Raw genomic sequence first — 26,610 nt, 5'->3', positions numbered from 1 at the left:
ATTCCATTGACAAATTGTTACAATGTTTATACTTCTGATCAACTGATAAAGAATGTTTTGATTCTTGGCAGACTGCCCAGTTTTTCTCTTCCTTTATTTTGAGTGCTGTGGCTTCAGAAGAGCAGAGAGAATTCTTTGCATAGAAAGAATAGTGAAACACTTTAGTCTAGATCGCGATAACGATTCTTGATGATTAATTGTGCAGCTCTAGCTTTTGGAATTTACAAATGCAGCAATTTAGAAATCAGATGAAAGGTTTAGCGCTGGAGAACACTTTTTGGCATTTGTGTGTAAGCACAGGGGGACGGGGGCTCTTAGAAAAAAAAAAAAAAAAAATATATATATATATACCGTATATATATATATATATATATATATATATCTTTTTATTTAAATAATAAAGCGGTAGTAAACTGGAAAAAAATACCGCAGCTGGTATGAACCCAGCCTTAACTGCCTGCCGACCAGCCGCTGCAGTTATACTGCGGGAGAATGGCTCGGCTGCACAAATCGCCATGCCAGTGATGGTCCATTTAATGGCTATAGCAGGCGTGCATGCGTGGCTCCTCAGAGAGCCAGAACGGGATCTGTCAATGTAAACAAACAGATCCCCACAGCGATCTCTCTCCTCCTCCAGTCAGTCCCCCCCCCCCACAGTTAGAAACACCTCCCTAGGGAACACTTGACCCCTTGATCGCCCCTCTAGTGTTAACCCCTTCCCTGCCAGTGACATTTATACATTAATCAGTGGCTATTTTTAGCACCGATCACTGTATAAATGCCAATGGTCCCAAAAAAAGTGTCAAAAGTGCCCGATCTGTCCGCCACAATCCCGCTAAAAATCACAGATCGCTACTAGTAGAATTTTTTTTTTTATAAAAATGCCATAAATCTATCCCCTATTTTGTAGACGCTACAACTTTTGCGCAAACTAATCAATATACGCTTATTGTGATTTATTTACCAAAAATATGTAGTAGAATACATATCAGCCTAAACTGAGGATGAAATTTGTTTTTTTACATTTTTTTGGGATATTTATTATAGCAAAAAGTAAAAAATATTGTTTTTCCAAAATTGTCGCTTTTTTTGGTCATAGCGCAAAAAATAAAAACCGCAGAGGTGATCAAATACAACCAAAGACAGCTATATTTGTGGGAAAAGAAACAACCACTCTGTACAGACGTACATTATGTATTTATACAATACATTCTGTGCAGGCTAAAGAGGCTGCTTAGTGTAACCCTGACAACCAACAACGCCATTACTTTTTTGGTTGCTAATGGCAACAACTCCAATTATGAGCTAATTTTTTTTCTGTTTTCCATGAATCAGCTACTGTTACTCTTTTTCAATGAAAAATACTTTCACTTTTGTGGTCATATTTAACAGCAGTAACCCCTAGCAACCAGAGCCCGCCTGTGCCTGAATGACAGGAGTACAGAGAACGCTGATTGGTTGCTATGGGTGACCGCCATAGAGAGCGGGCAGCCCGTCACACGGAAGTCCCGGCCGTCTCAGGAGAGGCAGCACGGAGCGGGGGAGGGGAGACAAGACCGGCCGAGGAGACAGGAGAGGCCGGGGGGAGGATGGCCGGGCTCCGGCTCTTGGAGCTGTACAGCGGGCTGGGCGGGATGCACTACGGCCTGACAGGTAATCACACCAACCCGAACAAACTATGGAGGATGCACACTTCCTGTACTGGGCGGACACACGTGTGTGCTCTACACAGGAGAAATGTCACCATGTACACTGCATGGACACACTATACTCTCTATAATGTGTATGGGCACACTATACTCTCTATAATGTGTATGGGCACACTATACTCTCCATGGGCACACTATACTCTCTATAATGTGTATGGGCACACTATACTCTCCATGAGCACACTATACTCTCTATAATGTGTATGGGCACACTATACTCTCTATAATGTGTATGGGCACACTATACTCTCCATGGGCACACTATACTCTCTATAATGTGTATGGGCACACTATACTCTCTATAATGTGTATGGGCACACTATACTCTCCATGGGCACACTATATTCTCTATAATGTGTATGGGTACACTATACTCTCTATAATGTGTATGGGCACACTATACTCTCCATGGGCACACTATACTCTCTATAATGTGTATGGGCACACTATACTCTCCATGGGCACACTATACTCTCTATAATGTGTATAAGCACACTATACTCTCCATGGGCACACTATACTCTCTATAATGTGTATAAGCACACTATACTCTCAATGGGCACACTATACTCTCTATAATGTGTATGGTATGGGCACACTATACTCTCCATGGGCACACTATATCCCTATAATGTGTATGGGCACACTATACTCTCCATGGGCACACTATATCCCTATAATGTGTATGGGCACACTATACTCTCCATGGGCACACTATACTCTCTATAATGTGTATGGACACACTATACTCTCCATGGGCACACTATACTCTCTATAATGTGTATGGGCACACTATACTCTCCATGGGCACACTATACTCTCTATAAAAGGTAATGGGCACACTATACTCTCCATTGGCACACTATAATCTCTATAATGTGTATGGGCACGCTAGGCTCTCCATGCTGTGTATGGGCACGCTAGGCTCTCCATGCTGTGTATGGGCACGCTAGGCTCTCCATGCTGTGTATGGGCACGCTAGGCTCCCCATGCTGTGTATGGGCACTCTATGCTCCCCATGCTGTGTATGGGCACGCTAGGCTCCCCATGCTGTGTATGGGCACGCTAGGCTCCCCATGCTGTGTATGGGCACGCTAGGCTCCCCATGCTGTGTATGGGCACGCTAGGCTCCCCATGCTGTGTATGGGCACGCTAGGCTCCCCATGCTGTGTATGGGCACGCTAGTATAACAGAAATGAAGAAAAACTTTTTTTTATTTAAAAAATGTTGGTCTTTTTTAGTCTGTTTGGCAAAAAATAAAAACCCCAGTGGTGATCAAATACCACCAAAAGAAAGCTCTATTTGTGGGAAGAAAATTATAAAATTTAGTTTGGGTACAGAGTTGTATGACTGCGCAAGTGCCATTCAAATTGCAACAGCGCTGAAAGCTGAATATTGTCCTGGGCAGGAAGAGGGGGGGAGTGCCCAGTATTGAAGTGGTTAAAGGAACAGGTTAAGGTTAGGGTTACAACTGCTTTAAGTCAGGTAAATATAAACCACTTTATTTACTGGGTTTGCTGGTTTAATTTTGGGCACCTAGTGGCAGGTTCCTACTTCTCTGCACAAACAGTCATCATTTCTAGGCAGTGTGAATTCCTGGGAAATTTGTGGCCATGTATGTGCATTTACACTTCAGTCCATGGCTCAATATTAAATGTAGAAATTGTGTTGTCATTATTATGAATGTTTGTTTTTTTATTTTTGGCTTTAACCACTTTGCGCCCGCCCTATAGCCAAAAGACGGCTACAGAGCGGACGCTAACTGCCGGGAGGCCGTCCCTGGATGTCCTCCTGTTTACTTCCCTAATGTGCGCCGCCGCGGGTGTGTATTGGGGAAGTTCTGTGTTGGCCGTGTCCCTCGGACACAGCCAATCATAGATCGTGCTAAATGGCCAATCACAGCGGCCATTTAGCACTCGATCGGGCTATCCAATGAGCGGTAATCTCATATGTAAACATATGAGATCATCTCTCATTGCCGGCTCCCCTCCTCACACAGAGACAGTGTGTGAGGAGGGAGAGCTTCCGTGCTGCAGCTGCAGCGTCTGTGAGTGTACACACACAGTAAAACACACACACACACAGTGAAACGCACACACATGCCCACCTATCCCCAGTGCCACCTATCAGTGCCATCTGTCCCCAGTGCGACCTGTCCCCTGTGCCACCTATCAGTGCCATGTGTCCCCAGTGCCACCTATCAATGCCACCTGTCCCTAGTGCCATGTGCCGCCCGTCCCTAGTGCCACGTGTCCCCAGTGCCGCCCGTCCCTAGTGCCACGTGTCCCCAGTGCCGCCCGTCCCTAGTGCCACGTGTCACCAGTGCCACCTGTCCCTAGTGCCACCTGTCAGTGTCACATGTCATCAGTGCCACATATCAGTGCCACCTGTCAGTGTCATGTGTCGTCAGTGCCACATATCAGTGCCATCTGTCATCAGTGTCATGTGTCATCAGTGCCACGTATTAGTTCCATCTGTCATCGGTGTCAAGTGTCATCAGTGCCACGTATTAGTGCCATCTGTAGTCAGTGTCACATCAGTGTCACGTGCTATCAGTGTCATGTATTAGTGCCATCTGCTGTCATTGTACTGGTGCTCCAGGGCCTTCAAAAGTGTAATAGGTAGTCAACAAGTTAGATATGTAATTTATGCTCCTAGAACACGTGACGGCGCTCCCTGCATGTTGGGTCTCTCTAAGTGGCCAGGCTGTGAAAAAGTCCCACACATGTGGTATCATAATACTCAGGAGGAGTAGAATAATTTGTGATATACACATGCCACGTGAGAGAAATAACCTATTACAATGACAATTTTGTGGGAAAAAAAATAAAAAACTAAAAAATCTTCATAGTGCAAAGAATTGTGGGAAAAAATGACAACACAAAAAACCTCACTATGCCTCTTACTAAATACCTTGGAATGTCCACTTTCCAAAAAGGGGTCATTTGGGGGGTATTTGTACTTTCCTGGCTTGTTCGGGTCGCAAGAAATGAGATAGACCACCAGTACATCAGATGTGATCAATTTTGTATGATTCGCACCACAGCTTGTAGACTCTCTAACTTTCACAAAGACCAAATAATATCCACTAATTTGGGTTATTTTTACCAAAGATATGTAGCAGTATAAATTGTGGCCAAAAGTTTAGAAAAAAAATGAATAATTTGCATAATTTTATCACAGAAACAAAGAAAAATCATTTTTTTTCCAAAATTTTCGATCTTTTTTCATTTATAGCGCAAAAAAATAAAAAACCCAGAGGTGATCAAATACCACCAAATGAAAGCTCTATTTGTGGGAAAAAAAGGACAAAAAAAATCATTTGGGTACAGTGTTGCATGACTGAGTAATTGTCATTCAAAGTGTGAGAGCACCGAAAGCTGAAAATTGGTCTGGGCAGGAGGGGTGTTTAAGTACCCAGTAGGAAAGTTTCTGGTAATTGTGTTTGATCAACTGTGGCCTTTAAGCTCCTGAATTGTGGTGAACCTATGTCAACGGATTGCTTTGATTCTCAAGTATACTTTCATCTAGGCCAGTGGTTCTCAACCTGGGGGTCGGGACCCCCTTGAGGGTTGAATGACGATTTGCCAGAGGTCACTGAATCCTGGGCTGTTCCTGAAGCCCACACCACTCTCCCAGTCTTTTCATGGCCACCCAGCTGGGCGGTCTCTGGAGCCCGTGGCCACCCAGCTGGGCTGTTCCTGGAGCCCCTGGCCACCCAGCTGGGCTGTTCCTGGAGCCCGTGGCCACCCAGCTGGGCTGTTCCTGGAGCCCGTGGCCACCCAGCTGGGCTGTTCCTGAGCAACGCTACATGTGATTATAGTTGCCATTAAAAGTACCCACTACAGTTCTTAGATCAGCAGATGACCTTGATCAAGAGCACCTAAGTTGGCTGATCAGAACTCTCCCACCAGCACTGCCACTTATCCCCATTCCCCCCACCCCCCCACCAATGAGTAAGAGAAGGAATAAAAATAGAGAATACATGGAAGGGGGAGGAACCAAGAAAAAGGGAGAGAAAGAATAAGAGAACAAGAAACACGGCTAGAAAAAGGGATGGGGAAAAAAAAACAAGAAAATTAGGATAGAGAGAGCTAAAGGGGAAAGAAAGGAGAACAAAGAGAGTGGTACATCCACAATGTACCATAAGGGGTTTTAATACTATACGCCTGGAAGAGACTCGGGGAGCGCTAAATATCCATGGGTTAGGGGTGCAAATTACTTGTCTTGCCTTGGATGCTGACAATCCACGCTACGAAAATAATTTTACTGTTGGGGTCCCCACAACTTTTGAAATTTTATCAAGGGGTCACGGCACTAGGAAGGTTGAGAACCACTGATCTAGGCTAATAGACCTTGACTCATCATATTTGCTGTCTTTTGCTTGGTTCATATTCATGTAGTTAAAACTATGAATATTCCCGCCCTACCTGAGTTTTATAATAAAAGAAAATTTGGTTACAGCAAACACCAACGGGGGTCAAACCCCACCCAGGAAAAAATATGAAAATATGCTGGGCTCCAAATATTAAAGTGCTAATGTGATCAATAAAGTGCTAAATGTACAGAATCATAAACGTACAAGTGAATATAACAAATGTCAGAAATTCCAAATGACAAAAATAAAATGTGATCGCATAAGAAATCTGCTAAATAATAATGTCAAAAAGTCCATAAAATCCATGTGATGAAATATAAATTGAAGTTCAAAGAAAAAAATATAGAAGTTAATGTGTAAAGAATAATTAAAATTATTAAAAAATCTTCAAAGGGAGGGTGCTAGTGAAGAAAGTGCTGTATTGCATCAAACAATGGTGACAGAGGTGACTGGGTGATTATATTTTTGGTGTGCTTACACCTGCAGGTGCAATGGCTCCTTACCAGGGGCCGACTGACAACTCATGGGGCCCCCGGGCAATAGGAGATGCCAGGGAGCCCCATAAATCGGAGATTATGGGGCCACACAGTATACACAAACAGACACACAGTACACAATCACACAGTATACGCATACATGTACACACAGTATACACAGACATGTTTCTATTGGCTGAGAAGGTACTGGAGAGGTGGGGCAGCTACAATCTCTGGATTCTTAGACCAAAAGGGTGTCGGCAAGGGACATTTCAGAGACAGATCTAAAAAAAACACAGATTTTTACATACTGTGCCTGGTTTTACTGAGGCTGGCAACCCTGATGGGGCCCCCTAGTGGCCCGGGGCCCTCGGGCAGTGCCCGAGTGGCCGAATGGTCAGTCCGCCCCTGCTCCTTACCTCACTGCTGTAAGGTAAACAGGAGTAGTGTATCCTACAAGCGGTGTCTCTGGATGTGTATCCTCATAAGGTCCAGAACTATCAACTGCCCATTTACCTTACAGCAGAGAGGTAAGGAGCCATTGCACCTGCAGGTGTAAGCACACCAAAGATATAATCACCCAGTCACCTCTGTCACCATTGTTTGATGCAATGCAGCACTTTCATCACCAGCACCCTTCTTTGAAGAGTTTTAAATATTTTTTATTATCCTTTACACATTAACTTTTATATTTATTTTATTTCTTTGCACCTCAAGTTATATTTCCTCACGTGGATTTTATGGACTTTTTGACATGATTATTTAGCAGATTTCTTATGCGATCATATTTTATTTTTGTCATTTGGAATTTCTGACATTTGTTATATTCACTTGTCTGTTTATGATTCTGTACATTTAGCACTTTATTGATCACATTAGCACTTTAATATTTGGAGCAGAGCACCATATATATATATATATATATATATATATATATATATATATATATATATATATATATATATATATATATATATATATATATATATATATATATATATATATATAATTTTTTTTTTTTTTTTTTTTTCATATTCATGTAGTTGCCCTTTAGTCGCCTGCGTTCCTGTGATATGATATCACACTTCCCTCTCTGTCACCTTGGTTGCTGGGGACATCTGTGGTCATGGTATGAATAGTCTGCAATGCAGAAGTTAAGGTTTTTTATTATAAACTTTACGTCGGCCTTTAAGGGAAAGTGCTTGTGTGTCAAATTTGCATGATTGACCAAGGAGGAGGCTAATCTGAGCTGCATATAAATATTTGTGAATGAAAATGTACAGGGATGGTGTAATGGGGCCCACACTGTACACCAGGCACTATTAGATTAGCTAAACAAATGTTTGAATCGGCTAAGCAGTGGTAGGGAACCTTTTTTGCTGAGAGAGCCATGAACGCCACATATTTTAAAATGTAATTCCACCAGAGCCATACAATATGTTTTAAAATATATATTTTTTTAATCGATTAATCGACTAATTTCAATTATAACTATAATATCCACGTCATCTCCCCCACTGTAATATCCACATCTCCCCTATGATTGTCTGCTTGCTTACCACTACACAGGCAGGTAGATCCACAAGCAGTTGAGGCAGGTGATGATGACATCAGTGCGCCTCTCACCTAGGCCACCGCCGGGTGTACCAAGATGGCCGCAGCTCCGGAGCTAGGCCGAAGCTGCGGTCTTTCCTATGGGCTCAATCCAGGGATCAGCACACCATGCAATCCGCGTATTGAGAGGTGAGAGCCAGAGGCAGCCATCAAAAGAGCCACATCTGGCTCATGAGCCATAGGTTCCCTACCCCTGGGCTAAAGGGATGGTGTCATTTCTAATGTCAAAATACCAGCAAGTCAGCAGAACATCACTTGAATATTTACTGAAAAAATATCTGTTTATTTTGCAATATCCGAAGTTTTTCCGGGCCACACAGGAAGCCTTTGTCAAGATATGTTTTCAGCTTGTCAAAGGGACCCTGTGCAGTTGTGAAACCTTGCTGGAGAGTTTTCCCCAAACAGCTCCACCAACCTATAACTGGAAACACACGGCTCACCGATAATAAAAGAACACGCCTGTTCCTTGAGTTTCTTCAGAACTAGCAGTAACTACTTTAGAAATTTGGTATTGCAAGGCCTTCTGCTAGTTGTTGCAGGACCTCCCACGCTATCCAGCTTGGATTCTGCTGCAGGGACAGTGCACATGGCTGACCTGAATAGGTGGGATAAGGAGACCTCTTTTGGGTGTAATTGGAGATTTATAATTCCTACCTCCACTACCTTCTACCTTCTGAGAAGTGACTTTAAATCCAAAAGGTTTCCCTGCTCTACCACCATAGGAGGGGCAACCACCCCCACAGCCTTACTACTAGTACCCCAACCCCCTCCCCCCCCCCCGTGTAAGGGGTAGCTGACCAGCTCTTGGTTGTGCGTGGTTTCTGAGACTAGTGGTGGATCTATGTGGACATCCAGTGATTGCTCCATTTGTACAAGACATTGAGAACTGAGCTATTCCCTGTAGTTCACGGTGATTGCGATGCCAGACTGTGGCTCTGGGCTTGCACTGCGCATCAAGTACGATATATTGTCAAAAGTATTGTGACGCCTGCCTTTACACGCACATGATTTTTAATGACATCCCAGTCTTAGTCTGTAGGTTCAATATTGAGTTGGCCCACCCTTTGCAACTATAACAGCTCCAAATCTTATGGGAAGGCTATCCACAAGGTTTAGGAGAGTGTCTATGGGAATGTTTGAACATTCTTTCAGAAATGCATTTGTGAGGTCAGGCACTGATGTTGGATGAGAAGGCCTGGATCGCAGTCTCCATTCTAATTTATCGCAAAGGTGTTCTATCGGGTTGAGGTCAGGACTCTGTGCAGGGCAGTCAAGTTCCTCCAATGCACTGGTCCAAATCATTTGGTGGAGGGGAACACTTTGGGGATGGCTCTTTCCTGTCTCAACATGACTGTGCACCAGTGCACAAAGCAAGGCCCATAGAGACATGGATGAGTGAGTTTGGGGTGGAGAAACTTGACTGGTCTCCACAGAGTCCTGACCTCAACCCGATAGAACACCTTTGGGATGAATTAGAGTGTAGACTGCGAGCCAGGCCTTCTTGTCCAACATCAGTGCCTGATTCACAAATGCGCTTCTAGAATGGTCAAACATTCCCATAGACACACTCCTAAACCTTGTGGATAGCCTTTGAAGAAGAATTGAAGCTGTTATAACTGCAATGGGTGGGCCAACTCAATATTGAACCTTACAGACTAATACTGGAATTCCATTAAAGTTTATGTGTGTAAAGGCAGGTGTCCCAATACTTTTGACAATATAGTGTATGTGCTTTCTTTCTTCTGGTATCTTTGAGCTCACAGGCTCTGAAGGAGAGCCAGCGGGCAAGGGCCAGAGTGGATGATGAGATTACCTCTTGCAAATGCAGAGAGAGCGCTACACAAGAAAGATTCTATGATGATCACTCCCAGTGACCCAGTCGAGGTGCTTTATTTACTATACTGTGACTTTAGCATGGTTGCTGTGTTTGCTCTATAGCTTTAGCCGCTTTCTGATTGGTTTTACTTGTTGATCTTCATTCAGATTTTACAAATAAAAAAATTGTGTGGCTTTGTGCTGTGAAAGAAGTTCTAGAAAACTGTGATTGTTAGTGAAAATCTTGTTTCTCTGTAACTCTCACAGCCTTGAAATTGAAGTTCCTCCACATGCCAGAAGAATGCCATAATTGTACTAAAATTACTTTCCAAAATAGCTGAAGCTACGGTTCCCACTAATTGGCGAGGTCACCAAGAGTTCCGGTGATGGGTGTACTGGAAGTGGGAGTCCAGGCAGGGAGAGTAGGAGTCACCAAGCTTGGTATGTAAGGAATACTGCAAGTTAATATAAAGAGGACATGGGCAGTTCCCTTTCTTCACTGTGGTCATTGCTACATACTCATGGTTATCTGATTTTTATCTGTCACTTCCCTAATTTATATATAGGTTATTGTATGCACATCACAATCATTTCTCTTAATCAAATTAAAGCCAAAACCTAGGAATTTATCTCGTTCATAAATTTGTCTGGCCTACTATGGGTTAAGTCCAACAAGGTGTTTGCTCTCTTTTATTTATAGCTGAGCACCTACTCCCAGCATTCTGACAGGAGAGATGCTGCTTTCTCACACAACAGCCGCTCTGCCCATCTGTCCCACTTTGCTGTCCATTCACAGGAGGCTTTGTATTTTGTGAATGGATTTACATAATACAAAGTGCTCTGTGATTGGGCAGGAGGAGGGTAGGGGTGGGTAGAGCGGCTGCATATGACTTTGCAGCTGCAGGAGCTGAGACCAAAAGGTCCAACGTCGGAGCGCCAGAAGTAAAGTGATAGCTATTCTCCCAGCTCTCAGTAAAAGGTAAATTGTGAATTAAAGAGATATGTCCACGAGGTAGCATGCACCTTGATCAACTTCCAAGCGACAATAAAGCTTTGTTATTTTACATTTTTTGAAAATTGTTATTTTGAATTGTTTGATTCACACATTGAGATGAAATAGCTGTCACCAATACCTCCACACGTGAAGAAATGGGGGATAAGAGAGACCCCCTTTGAATCAGACTCTTACCAGAATTGACTGGATAACGAGCATAAACACCAGAACTCTGCTGGAACACTCTCTCTGGAGGATTTTCTTCCCAGATCCTGTTGCAGTCAGGAGGGTGGATCACACGCTAATGAGCTCACTCCGAAATAAGAGAGAACTCAAAGACACACCGCTGTCTATATGGGGTCCTACAGTTAACAGTGCATGTCAGAGCACCAACCAAGCCATGAAGTCCAACGAATTGTCTGTAGACCTCTGAGACAGGTTTCTATCGAGTCACAGATCTGGGGAAGGGTACAGAAAAATTGCATTGGACTCCATCATCATCGATAAATAGAATACGTTTAGAACCACCAGGACTCTTTCTAGAGCGGGCCGCCCACCCAAACTGAGTGATCAGGGGAGAAGGGCCTTAGTCAGGGAGGTGACCAAGAACCCGATGGTCACTCTGACAAAGCTCCAGCGTTTCTCTGTGAAGAGAGAAGAACCTTCCAGAAGAAAAACTACCGTATTTATCGGCGTATAACACGCGCCGGCGTATAACACGCACCCCAAGTTTAGGAGGGAATTTTAAGGAAGAAAATTTTTAGGAGGGAAATTTATGGAAAAAAAAAACTTACATTTAAATGCCCATCAATGCAGCCTTATCAGTGTCCATCTGAAGCCTTGACAGTGTCATTTTCAGCCTTGTCATGCAGCCTGTCCATAATTGCAGCCTTGTCATTGCAGCCTGTCCATCATGCAGCCTGTCCGTCATTGCAGCCTTGTTCATCGTTGTCCCCTCAGTGATGTCAGCTTTTATTTTTAAAAATGGCGCCGCCGAGAGGTCCTGTGTATCTCGGCGGCGCCCGGTAGTTCTCGGCGGCTTTTCGCCACCTTCTGCCGCCTTCGGCCATACTCGGCGGCTTTCGGCCACTCTCGGCGGTTTTTGGCCACCGAGAACGGCCAATAGCCGCCTATAACGGCCGAAGGCGACCGAAAGCCGCGAGAAGGGCCGAAGGCGGCTGAAAGCCACCCAGAGCCCAAAAATCGTGCAGAAATCACGGAGGATCGTCGTATAACACGCACCCGCGATTTTCCCCTGATTTTAAGGGGAAAAAAGTGCGTGTTATACGCCAATAAATACTGTATGTTGCAGCTCTCCACCAATCAGGCCTGTATTGTAGAGTGGCCAGATGGAAACCATTCCTCAGAAATAGACACATGAAAGCCCGCCTGGAGTTTACCAAAAGGCATTTTAAGGACTCTCAGACCATGAGAAACAAAATTCTCTGTTCTGATGAAACAAAGATTGAACTCTTTGACCTGAAAGGCAAGCGTCATGTCTGGAAGAAACCAGGCACCGCTCATCATCTGGCCAATACCATCCCTACAGTGAAGCATGGTGGTGGCAGCATCATGCTGTGGGGATGTTTTTCAGTGACAGGAACTGGGAGACTAGTCAGGATTGAGGGAAAGATGAATGCAGCAATGTACAGAGAAATCCTTGATGAAAACCTCCTCCAGAGCACTCTAGACCTCAGACTGGGGCGAAGGTTCATCTTCCAACAGGACAACAACCATAAGCACACAGCCAAGATAACAAAGGAGTGGCTACAAGACAACTCTGTGAATGTCCTTGAGTGGTCCAGCCAGAGCCCAGACTTGAACCCGATTGAACATCTCTGGAGAGATCTGAAAATGGCTGTGCACCGACACGCCCCATTCAACCTGATGGAGCTTGAGAGGTCCTGCAAAGAAGAATGGGAGAAACTGCCCAGAAATAAGTGTGCCAAGCTTATAACATCATACTCAAAAAGTCTTGAAGCTGTAATTGGTGCCAAAGGTGCTTCAACAAAGTACTGAGCAAAGGCTGTGAATACTTCTGTACATGGGATTTTTTTCTTTCTTTTTTTTTTTTTTTTATAAATTTGCAAAGATTTCATATAAACTTCTGCCATGTTGTCATTATGGGGCATTGTTTGTAGAATTTTGAGGAAAATAATGAATTTAATCAATTTTGGAATAAGGCTGTAACATAACAAAATGTGGAAAAAGTGAAGCGCTGTGAATACTTTCCGGATGCACTGAATGTTAAAATGACTCTGTTGCTCCGATCAGCAGCAAAAGTTACCTGCAAAGAAGATGGTAAACACTTTCCTCTCCCACTTCCTGCACCGCTGATTATTGCTAAAGTCTGCAGAAACTCGCACCTCAAGGAGTGGCCATCTCTTGTCTCCTCCCGCAAGCTTAAAGAGGAAGTAAACCCTGATGGGTTTACTTCCTCTTTTTTTCCCTGCAAAGGTAAAGCATAATGGACTACTATGCATCGCATAGTAGCTCATTATGTGTCACTTACCTGACACAGGAGCCAGCGAAGTCGCCGCTGATCCCTGTAGTCCGCCGCGTCCATCTTGCTGGTGGCGTCTCGCAGCTCCGACCAATGACAGCGGCGCAACCGCGATGACGTCACTCCCGCGCATGCGCACGGGAGTCGCGCCTCGCAGCTCCGTTGCTGTCATACGGCGAAGCCGCGATGACGTCACTCCCGCGCATGCGCACGGGAGTCGACAAATTTGGCAAATCCATTCTTGGATTTGCCGCATTTCGGGCAAATATCTCCTAAACCATATAGGTTTAGGAGATATTGCTTGGACCTACAGGTAAGCCTTAATCTAGGCTTACCTATAGGTCCAAGTTGTTTGGAAGGGTTTACTTCCCTTTTAATATCTCTGTTCAGCCAGTCTTGTGATTGACACACCCCTTCCTGTTCAGGCAATGAACCATTATTATAAGAACCATAATTACCTCTCTCCATTTAGCTGGAAGGTTATGAAGCTGGACCAAAAAGTAGAAGAGCGATCTTCCTGGCTGTGCAGTATGAGAGGTTGTGTGAATCTCAGGGGTAGCAGGACAAATTTATATCTATTGCCGTCTCCAAGCAAATTCTTTCAGAATGGCCGTGCAATGCATGGCAATGTGCATTACAGTGTGAACCAGATTTTTATCTTAGAAACTTTGTCCTGCTGCAAAATGACCTGACAGGGGACTTGTTCAGGGATAAATATTGCAAGGTAGTTGCATAAAGCAGCACACTAGATGGCAGTGTTTTCTTACCTGTTCAGGTGTGTTCCCTCTCACACAGCATGGTTTCACTTCTTGTTTTATCATTTCTTTCTGGCTATTTTCAACAGGTGTAAGTTAACCACTTCAATACCAGGCACTTATACCCCTTCCTGCCCAGGACAATTTTCAGCCTTAGCGCTGTCACACTTTGAATGACAATTGCGTGACCATACAACACTACTCCAACTACATTTTTATCATTTTCTTCCCATAAATAGAGCTTTCTTTTGGTGGTATTTGATCACCTCTGGGGTTTTTATTTTTTGCTAAACAGACTAAAAAAGACCAACATTTAAAAAAAAAAAAAAAATTTTTTTCTTAGTTTTTGTCAAAAAAAAATTGTTTTCCCCTTCACTGACGGGCACTGATGAGGAGGCGCTGATATGTAGAATTGATGGGCACCAATAGGCGGCACTGATGGGCACTGACAGGTGGCACTGATAGGTGGTACTGATTGGCACTGACAGGGGGCACTGGGCAGCACTGATGATGAGGTACTGAGAGATTACTGACAAGTGTTACTGCTGGGCACTGGCACTGTGGTGGGTTCTGATTGGCACTGTGGTGGGCTCTGGCACTGTGGTGGGCACTGGCACTGTGGTGGGCACTGGCACACTTTATTTTTGGGACACTGCTGGGCACTGATTTACAGGTGATTTGCACAGCTGAGGGGGCTGTGCTGATAATCCATGTGCTGGCAATTTACCGGCACTTCCTGGTTCACGCGATGATCAGCTGTGATTGGTCATGGCTGATCACGTGGTAAGAAGCCTCTGACAGAGGCTCCTTATCACGATCGGAGATGCAGCGTATCAGACTGACACACCACACTTGCGATCGCCGTGCTGTGTGCCCACGGGCACGCGCTGGCATGTTATCCTGCTGGACGTCGTATGAAAGCCCAGTCAGGATAACGGAACCACTTCCCGGCCGTCATTCTGCATACGGCGGGCGCAAAGTGGTTAAAGTGGTTCTAAACCTCATAAATGAAATATGAACAAAGCATATCCCTCTATGGTGTGTACTTGTCTCTATCCAGATCACCAAGTGTTTTTTTTTTCCGTCTACTGCTTTGTTCCTCTGCTATCAGCATGAGTCACTTCTGACACCAAGAGAAAAAAGGTGACAGGGGAGGGACCTCCAGCTGATTGACAGCCTCAGCTTTATTCCTGTTCGTGGTGTGAGGGGGGGGGGGGAGTTGTCCCTTCCCTTCAATCTCTCCTCACTGAGCTCTGCAGGGTGTGACTGCAGCTCTCCGTCCCCTTTTTTTGAATGCTCACACAAACTTTATAAATTCTGAACTTTGAAAGGATGTAGAGAAGAGAAGATAAGCAGGTGCAACTTAGGATGAGTTGCTTCATCTCTGTATATCAGCTGTGTGCCCTTTGTTACCTAAAGTTCTCTGAATGACAGTCCTAAGGCTGTGTTAATTCTGTCTCGGATATGTTCAGTTAAATTTGTACTGCATGAGGTCCCCTCAGTATTTAGAAACTAAAAGGTGACCATGAATTATGCACATTTCAGCTGGTTCTGGATGAACTGGCCAAATTTTGCTCTGTGGCCAACCCTGTCACCATCTTCCTGCCCGACATCCTTTAGTTGGAAAAACAAAAGGTCCAACAGTAACGTTCAATCAGATGCAGCCACTGTTTGGATATTGTGACAGATGCATGCGTTGACTTTCAAAATGCTATAACTGCTTTTTTGCCGCCTTAAAGTGGCACTAAACCCACATCATAAAAAAAAACCTCAAATCAATAAATGGTGTATTACATGCTGTTCATAGTGATTATGAGATTTGTTTTCTGTATTCTGCAAAAAAAAAATCTCCCCCTTCTGTATACCTCCCAAATTTTTGAGATGGGACCGATCAGCAAAAGCATGCAGGCATAGGACACACCCCCTCAAAAGGAGAATTGTACAAAAAACAAGATTGGTTAAACCCACAACTGCTTTTTTTTTTTTTTTTTTTACCACTACTATTCATTTATATTGGCTTTTAGAATTTACAAATGCAGAAGTTTAGAAATCAGATGAAAGATTTAGTGCTGGAAAACACTTTTCAATAGATAACAAGTGCATTTTATATACATCTATATAGATCAGACCAAAATGAGGGACAAATGAGTAGGATTGAGGGACAGAGGGACATTGCTCGAAATCAGGGACAGTCCCTCGAAATCAGGGACAGTTGAGAGCTATGCTTCTGTTCATGTCCTCAATTCAGCTAACGATTTTGCAGCTGTGGTGGTAGCTCTGCACATGCTCAGTTTTCAGTGAGTTGCTATGCTGAGCATTTGCTCCCTATAACATCTGAGCAGCCCATGTGACTATAGCAGGGGTAGGCAACCTCGGCCCTTCAGCTGTGGTGAAACTACAAGTCCCATGAGACGTCGCAAGACCCTGACAATCACAGGCATGACTCCTAGAAGCAGAGGCATCGGGGTTTGTAGTTTCACTAAAGCTGGGGTGCCGAGGCTGCCTACCCCTGGACTATAGAGTCACACATGTGGGTGTATACAAGGGGGTAAATGACAGCCTACCCCTCCTCCTCCTCCTCCATGCCCACTAACCAGCTAAACACAATGGGGTGGGATATTACATGAAGATTAATGGAGGCTTCACCTCCCTCTTATTCTAAGACAGCCTGGAGGGGCATGACACAGCCTGTGACTGGCAGAAACCTACCCACACCATGTTATTTCCACAAAATAATAAAGATTTGATTTAAAATATATATTTGTATAACAATTTAAAACGGTTTATTGATATTATTATTATTTTTTTAATCTGTATTCCAAAGCCTGTTTTCTTTTATTTTGAACATGTGGCCAGTAATGATGAGCTCCAGCGTGTTTGCACAGCCCACGTGCAGAGCCCGCTAGGAAGTCGGCACTGCGCTAATCACAGGCAGTGATGATGCACGGCTGCAGAGATCAGGAAATGTCTCACTGCCTGTGATTAGTGCTGCGCAGTGCCGACTGCTTATGTTTCCCTGAAGACAGGCTATGAAAGATCTGGGTCATGTGACAGCTGTATATCGATTAGGAAAAAGATACTTAGATGTGTGTTTTTGTTTTTTTATTAAATTAATTACAGAGCCATGAGCCATATGCAGAAGTAGAAGGGACAATGTAAATTAACCACATTCCAATTGTATAACTGACATATGCGGTGGCAAGGTAGCTCTGCAGTGCCGGATCATGTAGCTGGTATGTGATCCGACATATCCAGGTAGGGGGCACGCATGCATGCTGCCGTTGGCTCGTTACCGCTATTACTATACACAGCGAGAGCTGATCTGCGGGTACCGCAGACTCGATGTCCACCAGCACCCGCTGATCTTTAGGCAGAGAGCTGGAACAGCAATCTGCCTAGATAAACAAGGCAGATCACCGTTCTGACAGGAGGCAAGGCATGGATCCCGTGTTCCTGCAAAGCAGGGACTAGGATCCATGTCTTCTCCTAGTAAAAGCACCTCCCACAGTACACTAAAACACTGGCTAGGCACACATTTAACCCTTTGGTCACCCCTGATGTTTAACCCCTTTCCAGCCAGTGTCAATAGTACAGTGACAGTGCATATCAGTGTCTGATTGTCAGCCACAATATCGCAGTCCCACTTTAAGTCGCTGGTTGCAGCAATTACTAGTAAAAATAAATTAAAATATCCCATAGTTTGTAGACGCTCTAACTTTTGGGAAAACCCATATACGCTTATTGGGATTTTTTATTTATTTTTACCAAAAACATGTAGCAGAATACATAATGGCTTAAATTTATGAAGAAATTCCATTTTTCTTTTTTGAAATGTTTTTTATTGGATGTGTTTTATAGCAGAAAGTAAAATATATTGTTGTTTTTTGTCAGAATTGATTTTGTTTATAGTGCAAAAGATAAAAACCCGCAGAGGTAATCAAATACCACTAAAAGAAACCTCTATTTGTGGGAAAAAAGGACATAAATGTTGGGATACAGTGTCACACAACCACACAATTGTTGTTAGTTAAAGTAACGCAGTGCCGTATCGCTAATAATGGCCTTGTCGGGAAGGGGGGTAAATCTTCCAGAGGTCAAGTGGGTAAAATGGAGCTCCACACAAAAGGGCAAGTTCCCTTTTGAGAACCCTTTCCCCTCCATGGAAGTTCACCCCCCTTCTCCTCTGCTGCTGGGCAAATTAGAAAGGCTTCTCACTGCCGGGTTCCCGTACTACGAATGGCGGCAGCAGTACCTGAGAGCCTATCTGAAAATCAGCTGAGGTGCTGACATCGCGGGAACCCTGGACAGGTAAGTGTCCTAATATTAAAAGTCAGCAGCTAAAGTATTTGTAACTGCTGACTTTTAATTTTTTTTTCGTGGGGGCCCCAAACTCCATCTTAGTTGTTGCTGACATCCACAGTCTAGTGAGGAGCAGAAGCATCACAGGCACAATAGTAGCTGATTGTGTGCGGAGGCAAAGTGAAAGCTTATTGTGTTGGTAATGGGGGGACTAGTAAGTGTAGGGGCTGGGCCAGAGACTATATTGTGGGCAGAGTGTCAGAGAAGGTAGTGTGGGCTCTGGTGGGAGATCTGTGGCCCACAGTAGCCCAGAGAGCATAAGGACCAGTTCACATATACACCATATACAATCCCGTGCGTTTTTTTTTTTTTTTCTCATCAGAAACATATGTATATGGTTTTCAGTGGCATAGTTCACACCAGTGCAGTTCCCCATGACTAAGTCACTCTTTGACGAAACAGACGTCGGGAGGGTGACATGTTGACGTCACTGCTGTCTAGGACGGGTGTGTACCAGCCGGCTGGCATTTCTTTACAAGCTTTTAATATTTCTACAAATGTAAGTGCAATATTTTTGCTTACAAAATAAACTGTGTTTTATGGACTTACACTATGGTGAGTTTTCCTTTTTCATTGGGATTGTGATTGCTGCTTACTGGTCTGCCCTTTGAGTTTGGATCATTTGGCTTGTCCTCATTTTAACCACAGCTGATTCCTGACATGAATGTCTGGAGGTTGATTTGATGCCACAGATTTAATACTATAGGCCCTGTATCGCTGGTAAACGTATGTCAGTTTCCCTGATGAAGTCATGTGACACATGACGATACGCGTCGGAATAGGAGGAATTAGGATACCGGAAGTAGCGTCCGAGATACGAACGGAACGCTGGGCTAATTTTCTGTGAATTACCTGTTTGTCGTTTGTAAGTACCTCTCCACTGTTTTTGGTTTGAGTTATAATAAAAGTGTTTATGTACTTCACCATTGGAGCCCTCCCCTTTCTTGTCTTTATGAGATCCTGCCATTTTTAATAACCGATGTGGGGACAATATCCATAACCCGGGAGTAGGGGTACACCACCTGGATAGCCTGAGATCCCTGTTTTCTGCTGTTTGCCTTACAGCAGTAAGGTAAGGGGCCATTTCACTTGATGAGTGTGGGACACTGAAGAGGCACAGGAGTGTGTACACACTGTTTTATTTGACAGCGTGATAAAACGGGTCACAAACGCACCTAAATGCACTAAGAATGCACGTCAAAGGGCGGGGGGAATGCACTGCATCAAAAATGCACCAAAAATGCACCAGAATGCATCAAAAACACGACTGCAGAAAAGCATCCAGAACGCATCTGGACTGCGTTTCTATGGTGTGAACCGGCCCTTATGGTGAGAGAAGGATATCTCTGCTGATGGTGTGGATACTTCTTTGTGTGTGTGCTGGGTTCCTGCCGGAGGGCCAGTCAAAGCTTTCAAAGGTCCAATCGTGTTTGGGGTTTATTTCCTTTCCAGCTACAATCACACAGGATGGCAGAATATTAATGGTGCCCATACACTGTACAATCTAATTGTACAATCTCCTTTAGCTCTACCAATAACTATGTAGTACAAGGGCCTGCCTGATTAAATACAAATTGAATAGGTTGTTTGGGTCCTCATATTACAGCTAAAGGCTGTGGGAGATTGTACAATATGATTGTATAGTGTATAGCCAGCTTACGGTAAACTGGCGTTTTTCATCTTTCTTTACACAAAACAGAATTTAAAATGTATAATTTTCCAACTAGAAATTTATCTCCAACTAGGGAGATGAACATTAGTAGACTCTAATGCAAAATCTTGTGCAGCTCTGCATAGAAGTCAATCAGCTTTCAGGTTTTATTGTCAAAGCTTGAGTGAACAAGCTGAAGTTGGAAGCTGATTGGCTGCCGTGCTCAGCTAAACCAGATTCTGAGTGCTCTAGTTTTAGTAAATCTCCCTCAGAATATTCCTTAGTACAGTGGAACCTTGGTTATTGAGTAACACGGTTAACGAGCGTTTTGAAAGACGAGCAACTTTGTTTTTTTTTTAATCCTGACTTGGTTTGCGAGTGTTGTCTTACAAAACGAGCAGAATTCAAGCTTGTGTGGTGTGCAGTACCGCATTTGGCCAGAGGTGTGGGAGCTCTAGTGGCACTTGGAATGCTTCAGAGTCATTCGGAAACACTCAGAAACACTCAAATACTCAGTTCCCAAGGGTTTCTGAGGGTTTCCGAGTTAAGTCAAGCTGTCCCCGAGTATTTCCGAGGCTCTCTGGCGCCCCCACCTCTGGCCACATGCGGTATTGCATGAAATAGAAGTCGATGCGGAATGAATTATCTTAGTTTTCATTGACGTCTATGGGGAAACTCGATTTGATATGTGAGTGCTTTGGATTACAAGCATTCTCCTGGAACGGATTATGCTTGTAATCCAAGGTTCCACTGTACAGGTTTCCTTCAATTATTATTTTTTTTGGTTTTTAAAGAATTCTGTTTTATTTCATACTCTTTCAGCAAGTGGGGTCGCAGCGGACGTGGTGGCAGCTGTAGATGTTAATACTACCGCTAATGAAGTCTACAGATATAATTTTCCAAACACTCCATTATGGCCCAAAACTATAGAGGTAAGTTCCTTTACTTATTATAGAATGAAAACAGAGTTGTTTTCCAAGGCAATTTCTCAGAGATCAATTTGGGCCAGTACTAATTGAAATCTTATTATATATTACAAATACACCCATCAGCCATAACATTGTGACCACTGACATAAAGTGAACAACATTGATTATCTTGTAACAATGGCATCCAAAAGTAAATGGGATATATTAGGCAGCATGTTGTCCAGAAGGCAGAAAAAATGGGCCGGTGTAAGGATTTGAGTGACTTTGACATGGGCCAAATTGTAATGGCTAGATGACTGGGTCAGAGCAACTCTAAGGCCCCATTCACACCTGAGCGTAGCGTTTTCAAGCAGAAATCGCACAATTTTGTGGCTTTTTTGTGCAGAGCAAAAGGTCACCAATGTAAAAAGAAGAAAAATGCCCAAATCTGCCCGATTCGAGTGACAAAAAAGGGTCCAGAACTTGTTTGAGCTTCAGGCGTTCAGCTTCAGGCAACTTGGAGGGGAGATGTGAACCATCTTCATTTAGAATAATAGATTTTTTCACCTCCAGCGTTTTGTAGCTTCAGGCTTCAAGCTACAAAACGCTCAGGTGTGTTTCCAGTCTGCAGTAGTCAGGACCGACCAAATGGGGTCCAAGGAAGGAAAACCAATGACAGGATGATGGGCAGCCAAGGCTCATTGATGTACATGGAGAGCGAAGGCTGGCCCGTGTAGTCCAATCCAAGTAGAAGAGCTACTGAAGCCCAAATTGCTGAAAAAGTCAATGCTGGTTCTGATACAAAGGTGTCAGAACACACAGGGCATCGCAGTTTGTTGTGTATGGAGCTGCTTAGCCACAGACCGGTCAGGGTGCCCATGCTGTCCACAGCCAAAAAGCGTCTACAATGGGCATGTGAGCATCAGAACTGGACCACAGAAGAATGGGAGAAGGTGGCCTGGTCTGATGAATCGCATTTTTTTTTACATTGTCTGGAAGGCCGGTGTACGTCCATCACTTACCTGGGGAAGGCAAGCCGGTGGAGGTAGTGTGATGCTTTGCCTAGTGGAGTCCATGCCTTGTTGGGTTAAGGCTGGGTTCACATTGCAGCGGTTTATGAGAACGGATGTGATTCGCACCGCACTGCAGTGCAAATCACATCCGATCTCTGTGCGATTCGAGTTCAGCCATACAGATAGTATGGCTGAATTCGCATCGCACGCGGCCCAAACTCGCACAGGACCCTTTTTTTGGTCTGCAGCAGAATCTGATCGCATGGGTGTTCACACCATGCGATCCGATTCCTGTCCGAGTTTGCAGATCGCACTGCGATATGCGAACTGATCTGGGGGTGTCATTATCATTTCACTGACACTCCCAGCAGTTCGCATAGGGCAGTGTGAACTGCCACCGGGAGGTATGCGATGCGGGAACCCGCCGCGGATTCGCAGCGTTCCCGCATCGCTGCAATGTGAACCCAGCCTTAGGCTGTTTTGGTGGCAAAAGGGGGATCTACTTAACATTACCATAATATTATAGCTGAACAGCGTATTTTACTGGTCCTGTTTAACATCTGAACTAGAATATGCTTGTTGAATATACCGGTAATCACTTTTTTATAACTCGATATGCCCTTTAGATGTCCACATTTAGTTTTCTGTAGAACTGTTATAATTGTTTCCTGACATTTCCTTTATACAAATAGAGGAAAGAAACCATATTTTCTTTAACCACTTACCTATTCTTAAGTTTCCTGTTAGCAAAACGCTTGTTTGTCATAAGTTATCCCGATTGCCAGACAATTTATCTTACATTTTTTTTCATTTTGAGAAAAAGTTATTGTTTTCTGGGATTGCTATACTACAAAGAAAACGAAAAATCATAAGCCGCGCTAAATGGATACCAAAGCAAATACAACCAACTATTTGTGCAATAATATAAAAATAAATATTGGAATAGATATTAGTAGATGCAACCAACTGCTAGTGCAAAATATGCAAGTAAATATTGAAATAGATATTATATAGGGTATGGCAACCCTATATGTGTAAATACATATACGTGATACAAAACATATAAGTATTGAAATTTCTGATCCCAAAAACCCACAAATGCTGATGGGCACGTAAATTAAGAATCAGTGACATACACCTATGATAAAAATAAACATATAAAGTATAAACACCCAGTGTATGAACAATGAGTCCGTATAAAGAACAAGAAGGGGTTAACGTGAGACCAAAATAAAGTCCTCTGGGTAAAAACCACACTAATCCTGGAAATCCAAATATGGGAGCAGTTATGTTCAATCCACCACCAACACACGATAAGATTTACTGCTTACCAGATATGATTGACCCCCCACTACAGAGGGTCACACGGGGCTTTATAGGGATGGACGTCACTTCCAACCGCAAGGTAAAGGGGTTCCTCGATGTCTTCCTGGCTTCGCTCTTTTAGGAACTCTTGGGAAGAAAACTCACTCCCGGACACTCAACTCAGTAGTCCAAACAGACTCAGAGCCAGGGGCATCAAAACCATAGGAAAAAAGTAAAGCTCAAAATAGTGTAAAACCCTTTTTATTTTAAGGTAAAAATATAAAAATACACTTACAAGTGTGTAAAAGAAAAATGGGCTGAGCGGTGCGCTACATTCACCTCGGTTTTGTGACGGGTTCCAGGAGAACGAGTTTGTCCGTGTGTGTCCGGCCGGCGCCACGGACTTAAGGCGCTTTTTTCTTTTACACACTTGTAAGTGTATTTTTATATTTTTACCTTAAAATAAAAAGGGTTTTACACTATTTTGAGCTTTACTTTTTTCCTATGGTTTTGATGCCCCTGGCTCTGAGTCTGTTTGGACTACTGAGTTGAGTGTCCGGGAGTGAGTTTTCTTCCCAAGAGTTCCTAAAAGAGCGAAGCCAGGAAGACATCGAGGAACCCCTTTACCTTGCGGTTGGAAGTGACGTCCATCCCTATAAAGCCCCGTGTGACCCTCTGTAGTGGGGGGTCAATCATATCTGGTAAGCAGTAAATCTTATCGTGTGTTGGTGGTGGATTGAACATAACTGCTCCCATATTTGGATTTCCAGGATTAGTGTGGTTTTTACCCAGAGGACTTTATTTTGGTCTCACGTTAACCCCTTCTTGTTCTTTATACGGACTCATTGTTCATACACTGGGTGTTTATACTTTATATGTTTATTTTTATCATAGGTGTATGTCACTGATTCTTAATTTACGTGCCCATCAGCATTTGTGGGTTTTTGGGATCAGAAATTTCAATACTTATATGTTTTGTATCACGTATATGTATTTACACATATAGGGTTGCCATACCCTATATAATATCTATTTCAATATTTACTTGCATATTTTGCACTAGCAGTTGGTTGCATCTACTAATATCTATTCCAATATTTATTTTTATATTATTGCACAAATAGTTGGTTGTATTTGCTTTGGTATCCATTTAGCGCGGCTTATGATTTTTCGTTTTCTTATTTGCATGCATGTGACATAGCGAAGCCGCAGCTTAATATCCTCACAGGAATTTCTTTATATATTTACACATTTACACATTCACATTCTTAACCTTAGCGCAGTTATTTTCTTTTTTCCTTTGTATACTACAAAGAGGTTGGGTATGATGCTCATTTTACTCCTTTAAAGTTGTCCAGGTCCAAAGTCCAGGCATGCACCTAAATACACGGATCAGCTACATATACAGTGTAGACTGTGTTACCTACTGTAATCTGTAATACTTTATATCGGTGGTCCAGAAACTAAGCCCAGGGGCTGGATGTCGCCTTTTGCGAGCCTTTATCCAGCCTTTGGGGCACCACACACCAACACATTATTCTTCCCACTGATACCAATGATGGGGCACTATTCCTGTCACTGATACCAATGACAGGTCAATATTCCTCTCCCTGATACCAATGATGGGGCACTATTCTTCCCACTGATACCAACGATGGGGCACTATTTCTCCCACTGATACCAATGATGGGGCACTATTCTTCCCACTGATGCCAATGATGGGGCACTATTTTTCCACTAATACCAATGATGGGGCACTATTCCTTCCACTGATGCCAATGATGGGGTGCTATTCCACCGACTGATACCAATGATGGAGCGCTATTCCTCCCACTGATACCAATGATGGGGCCCTATTCTTCCCACTGATACCAATGATGGGGCACTATTCCTCCTCCTATTGACCACAGGCATTATATAATTTATTTATGCTAATTGACCACCAAGCCTGAGGCACTGTTTACTCTTATGCCGCGTACACACGAGCGAACTGTATGGCGTACTTAGTCCGTCATACAATCCGACGGACAGTCCGTCATACTTTCCACTGAACGGACTTGACCACACACGGATACCCAAACAGTCCGACGAAAGCTTGCGCGATGACGTGTACAGCACGTACGACGGGACTAGAAATAGGAAGTCCAATACACAGCAATGCACCCTTTCGCCGTGTAAATCCTTTCTGGGCATGCGCCATTCTTAGTCCGTCCGACTAGCATACTGACGAGCGGATTGTCCGCTGAAACCAAAGTATGACGGACAGAATTTCGAAAAATCCGAAATTCTTAGTACGCCAGACTGCACGCTGAAAAAGTCCGCTGAAGCCCACACACGAGCGGACTGTCCGCTGAAATGTGTTTCAACGGACTAAGTACGCCATACAGTCCGCCCGTGTGTACGCGGCATTACTGAATATAGGACATTTTCTATCCCCACTGGCCGAATTCCTGCCCCCCTAAAGTCTGAAGGACAAAAGTCAGACCCTTTTGTTTAGAAAGTTTGGAGACCCCTGCTTTACAGCTTTAACTTCCACTGCAGTAGCACAGCTTGGTCTGCTTCCCCAACCTGTGGATTGGACAATGAAGAGACAGCAACATAGCAACGATTAAGAACTTTTCTATCTTGCCTCCTTTCAACATGTGCAATGTCAGTGCATTTGCATTGTAGGAGGGTCTGATTTGCTGTTGGTGCTTTCAGATCCCCGATCTTGCAGTCTGCTGCTGTGCAGGGAATTATGGGGATCTGGTGTGAAAGAAAAGTCAGGAACCTTGACTAGTTGCATTTAAATGAGAAGTAGGACAAAACCCTTTTACCCCTACTTCTCCTATGGGCCACAGGAGCTGGTCCAGGCTCTGGGGGGACCCCGACGTTAGTGTTGGGATCTACCCAGATTCCCAGATGGTTTGAATTTTGGCTGGTTCAGCAGGAACTGGCAGAGATTCCAAACATGTATAGGCAGGCTGATTGTAGCCAGGTTGATCAATCGACCAACTTGGGCACAACCAGCCTGCCTGGTTTTACATGCAATTATTGCAAGCCGCTGTTATAGCTGCTAGCAATAGAAAAGGGGGAAAATAGGGGACATGAGGGACATTGGGATTTTATATGAAATACACCACTCGGGTAG

General features: G+C 43.8%; 1 protein-coding gene across 2 annotated transcripts in view; it reads left to right on the top strand.

Annotated features, from left to right (window-relative positions):
• The first annotated feature begins 1,448 nt into the window (after window positions 1–1,448).
• Window positions 1,449–26,610, top strand: part of TRDMT1 (tRNA aspartic acid methyltransferase 1) — a 102,049-nt gene continuing 76,887 nt past the window's right edge. For both annotated transcript variants that reach the window (XM_077490897.1, XM_077490896.1), the window contains exons 1-2: window positions 1,449–1,653; window positions 21,077–21,186. In XM_077490897.1, coding sequence (XP_077347023.1) covers window positions 1,464–1,653; window positions 21,077–21,186 — 300 coding nt within the window. In that variant the 5' untranslated portion in view covers window positions 1,449–1,463. The remainder of the gene's footprint in view (window positions 1,654–21,076; window positions 21,187–26,610) is intronic.

The sequence above is a fragment of the Lithobates pipiens genome, unplaced genomic scaffold (genome assembly GCF_037356315.1).
Source record: "Lithobates pipiens isolate NorthernLeopardFrog02 unplaced genomic scaffold, aLitPip1_a1.2 Scaffold_19, whole genome shotgun sequence".
NCBI classification, from domain to species: Eukaryota; Metazoa; Chordata; class Amphibia; order Anura; family Ranidae; genus Lithobates; species Lithobates pipiens.
This window is presented reverse-complemented; position numbering and strand designations above follow the sequence as displayed.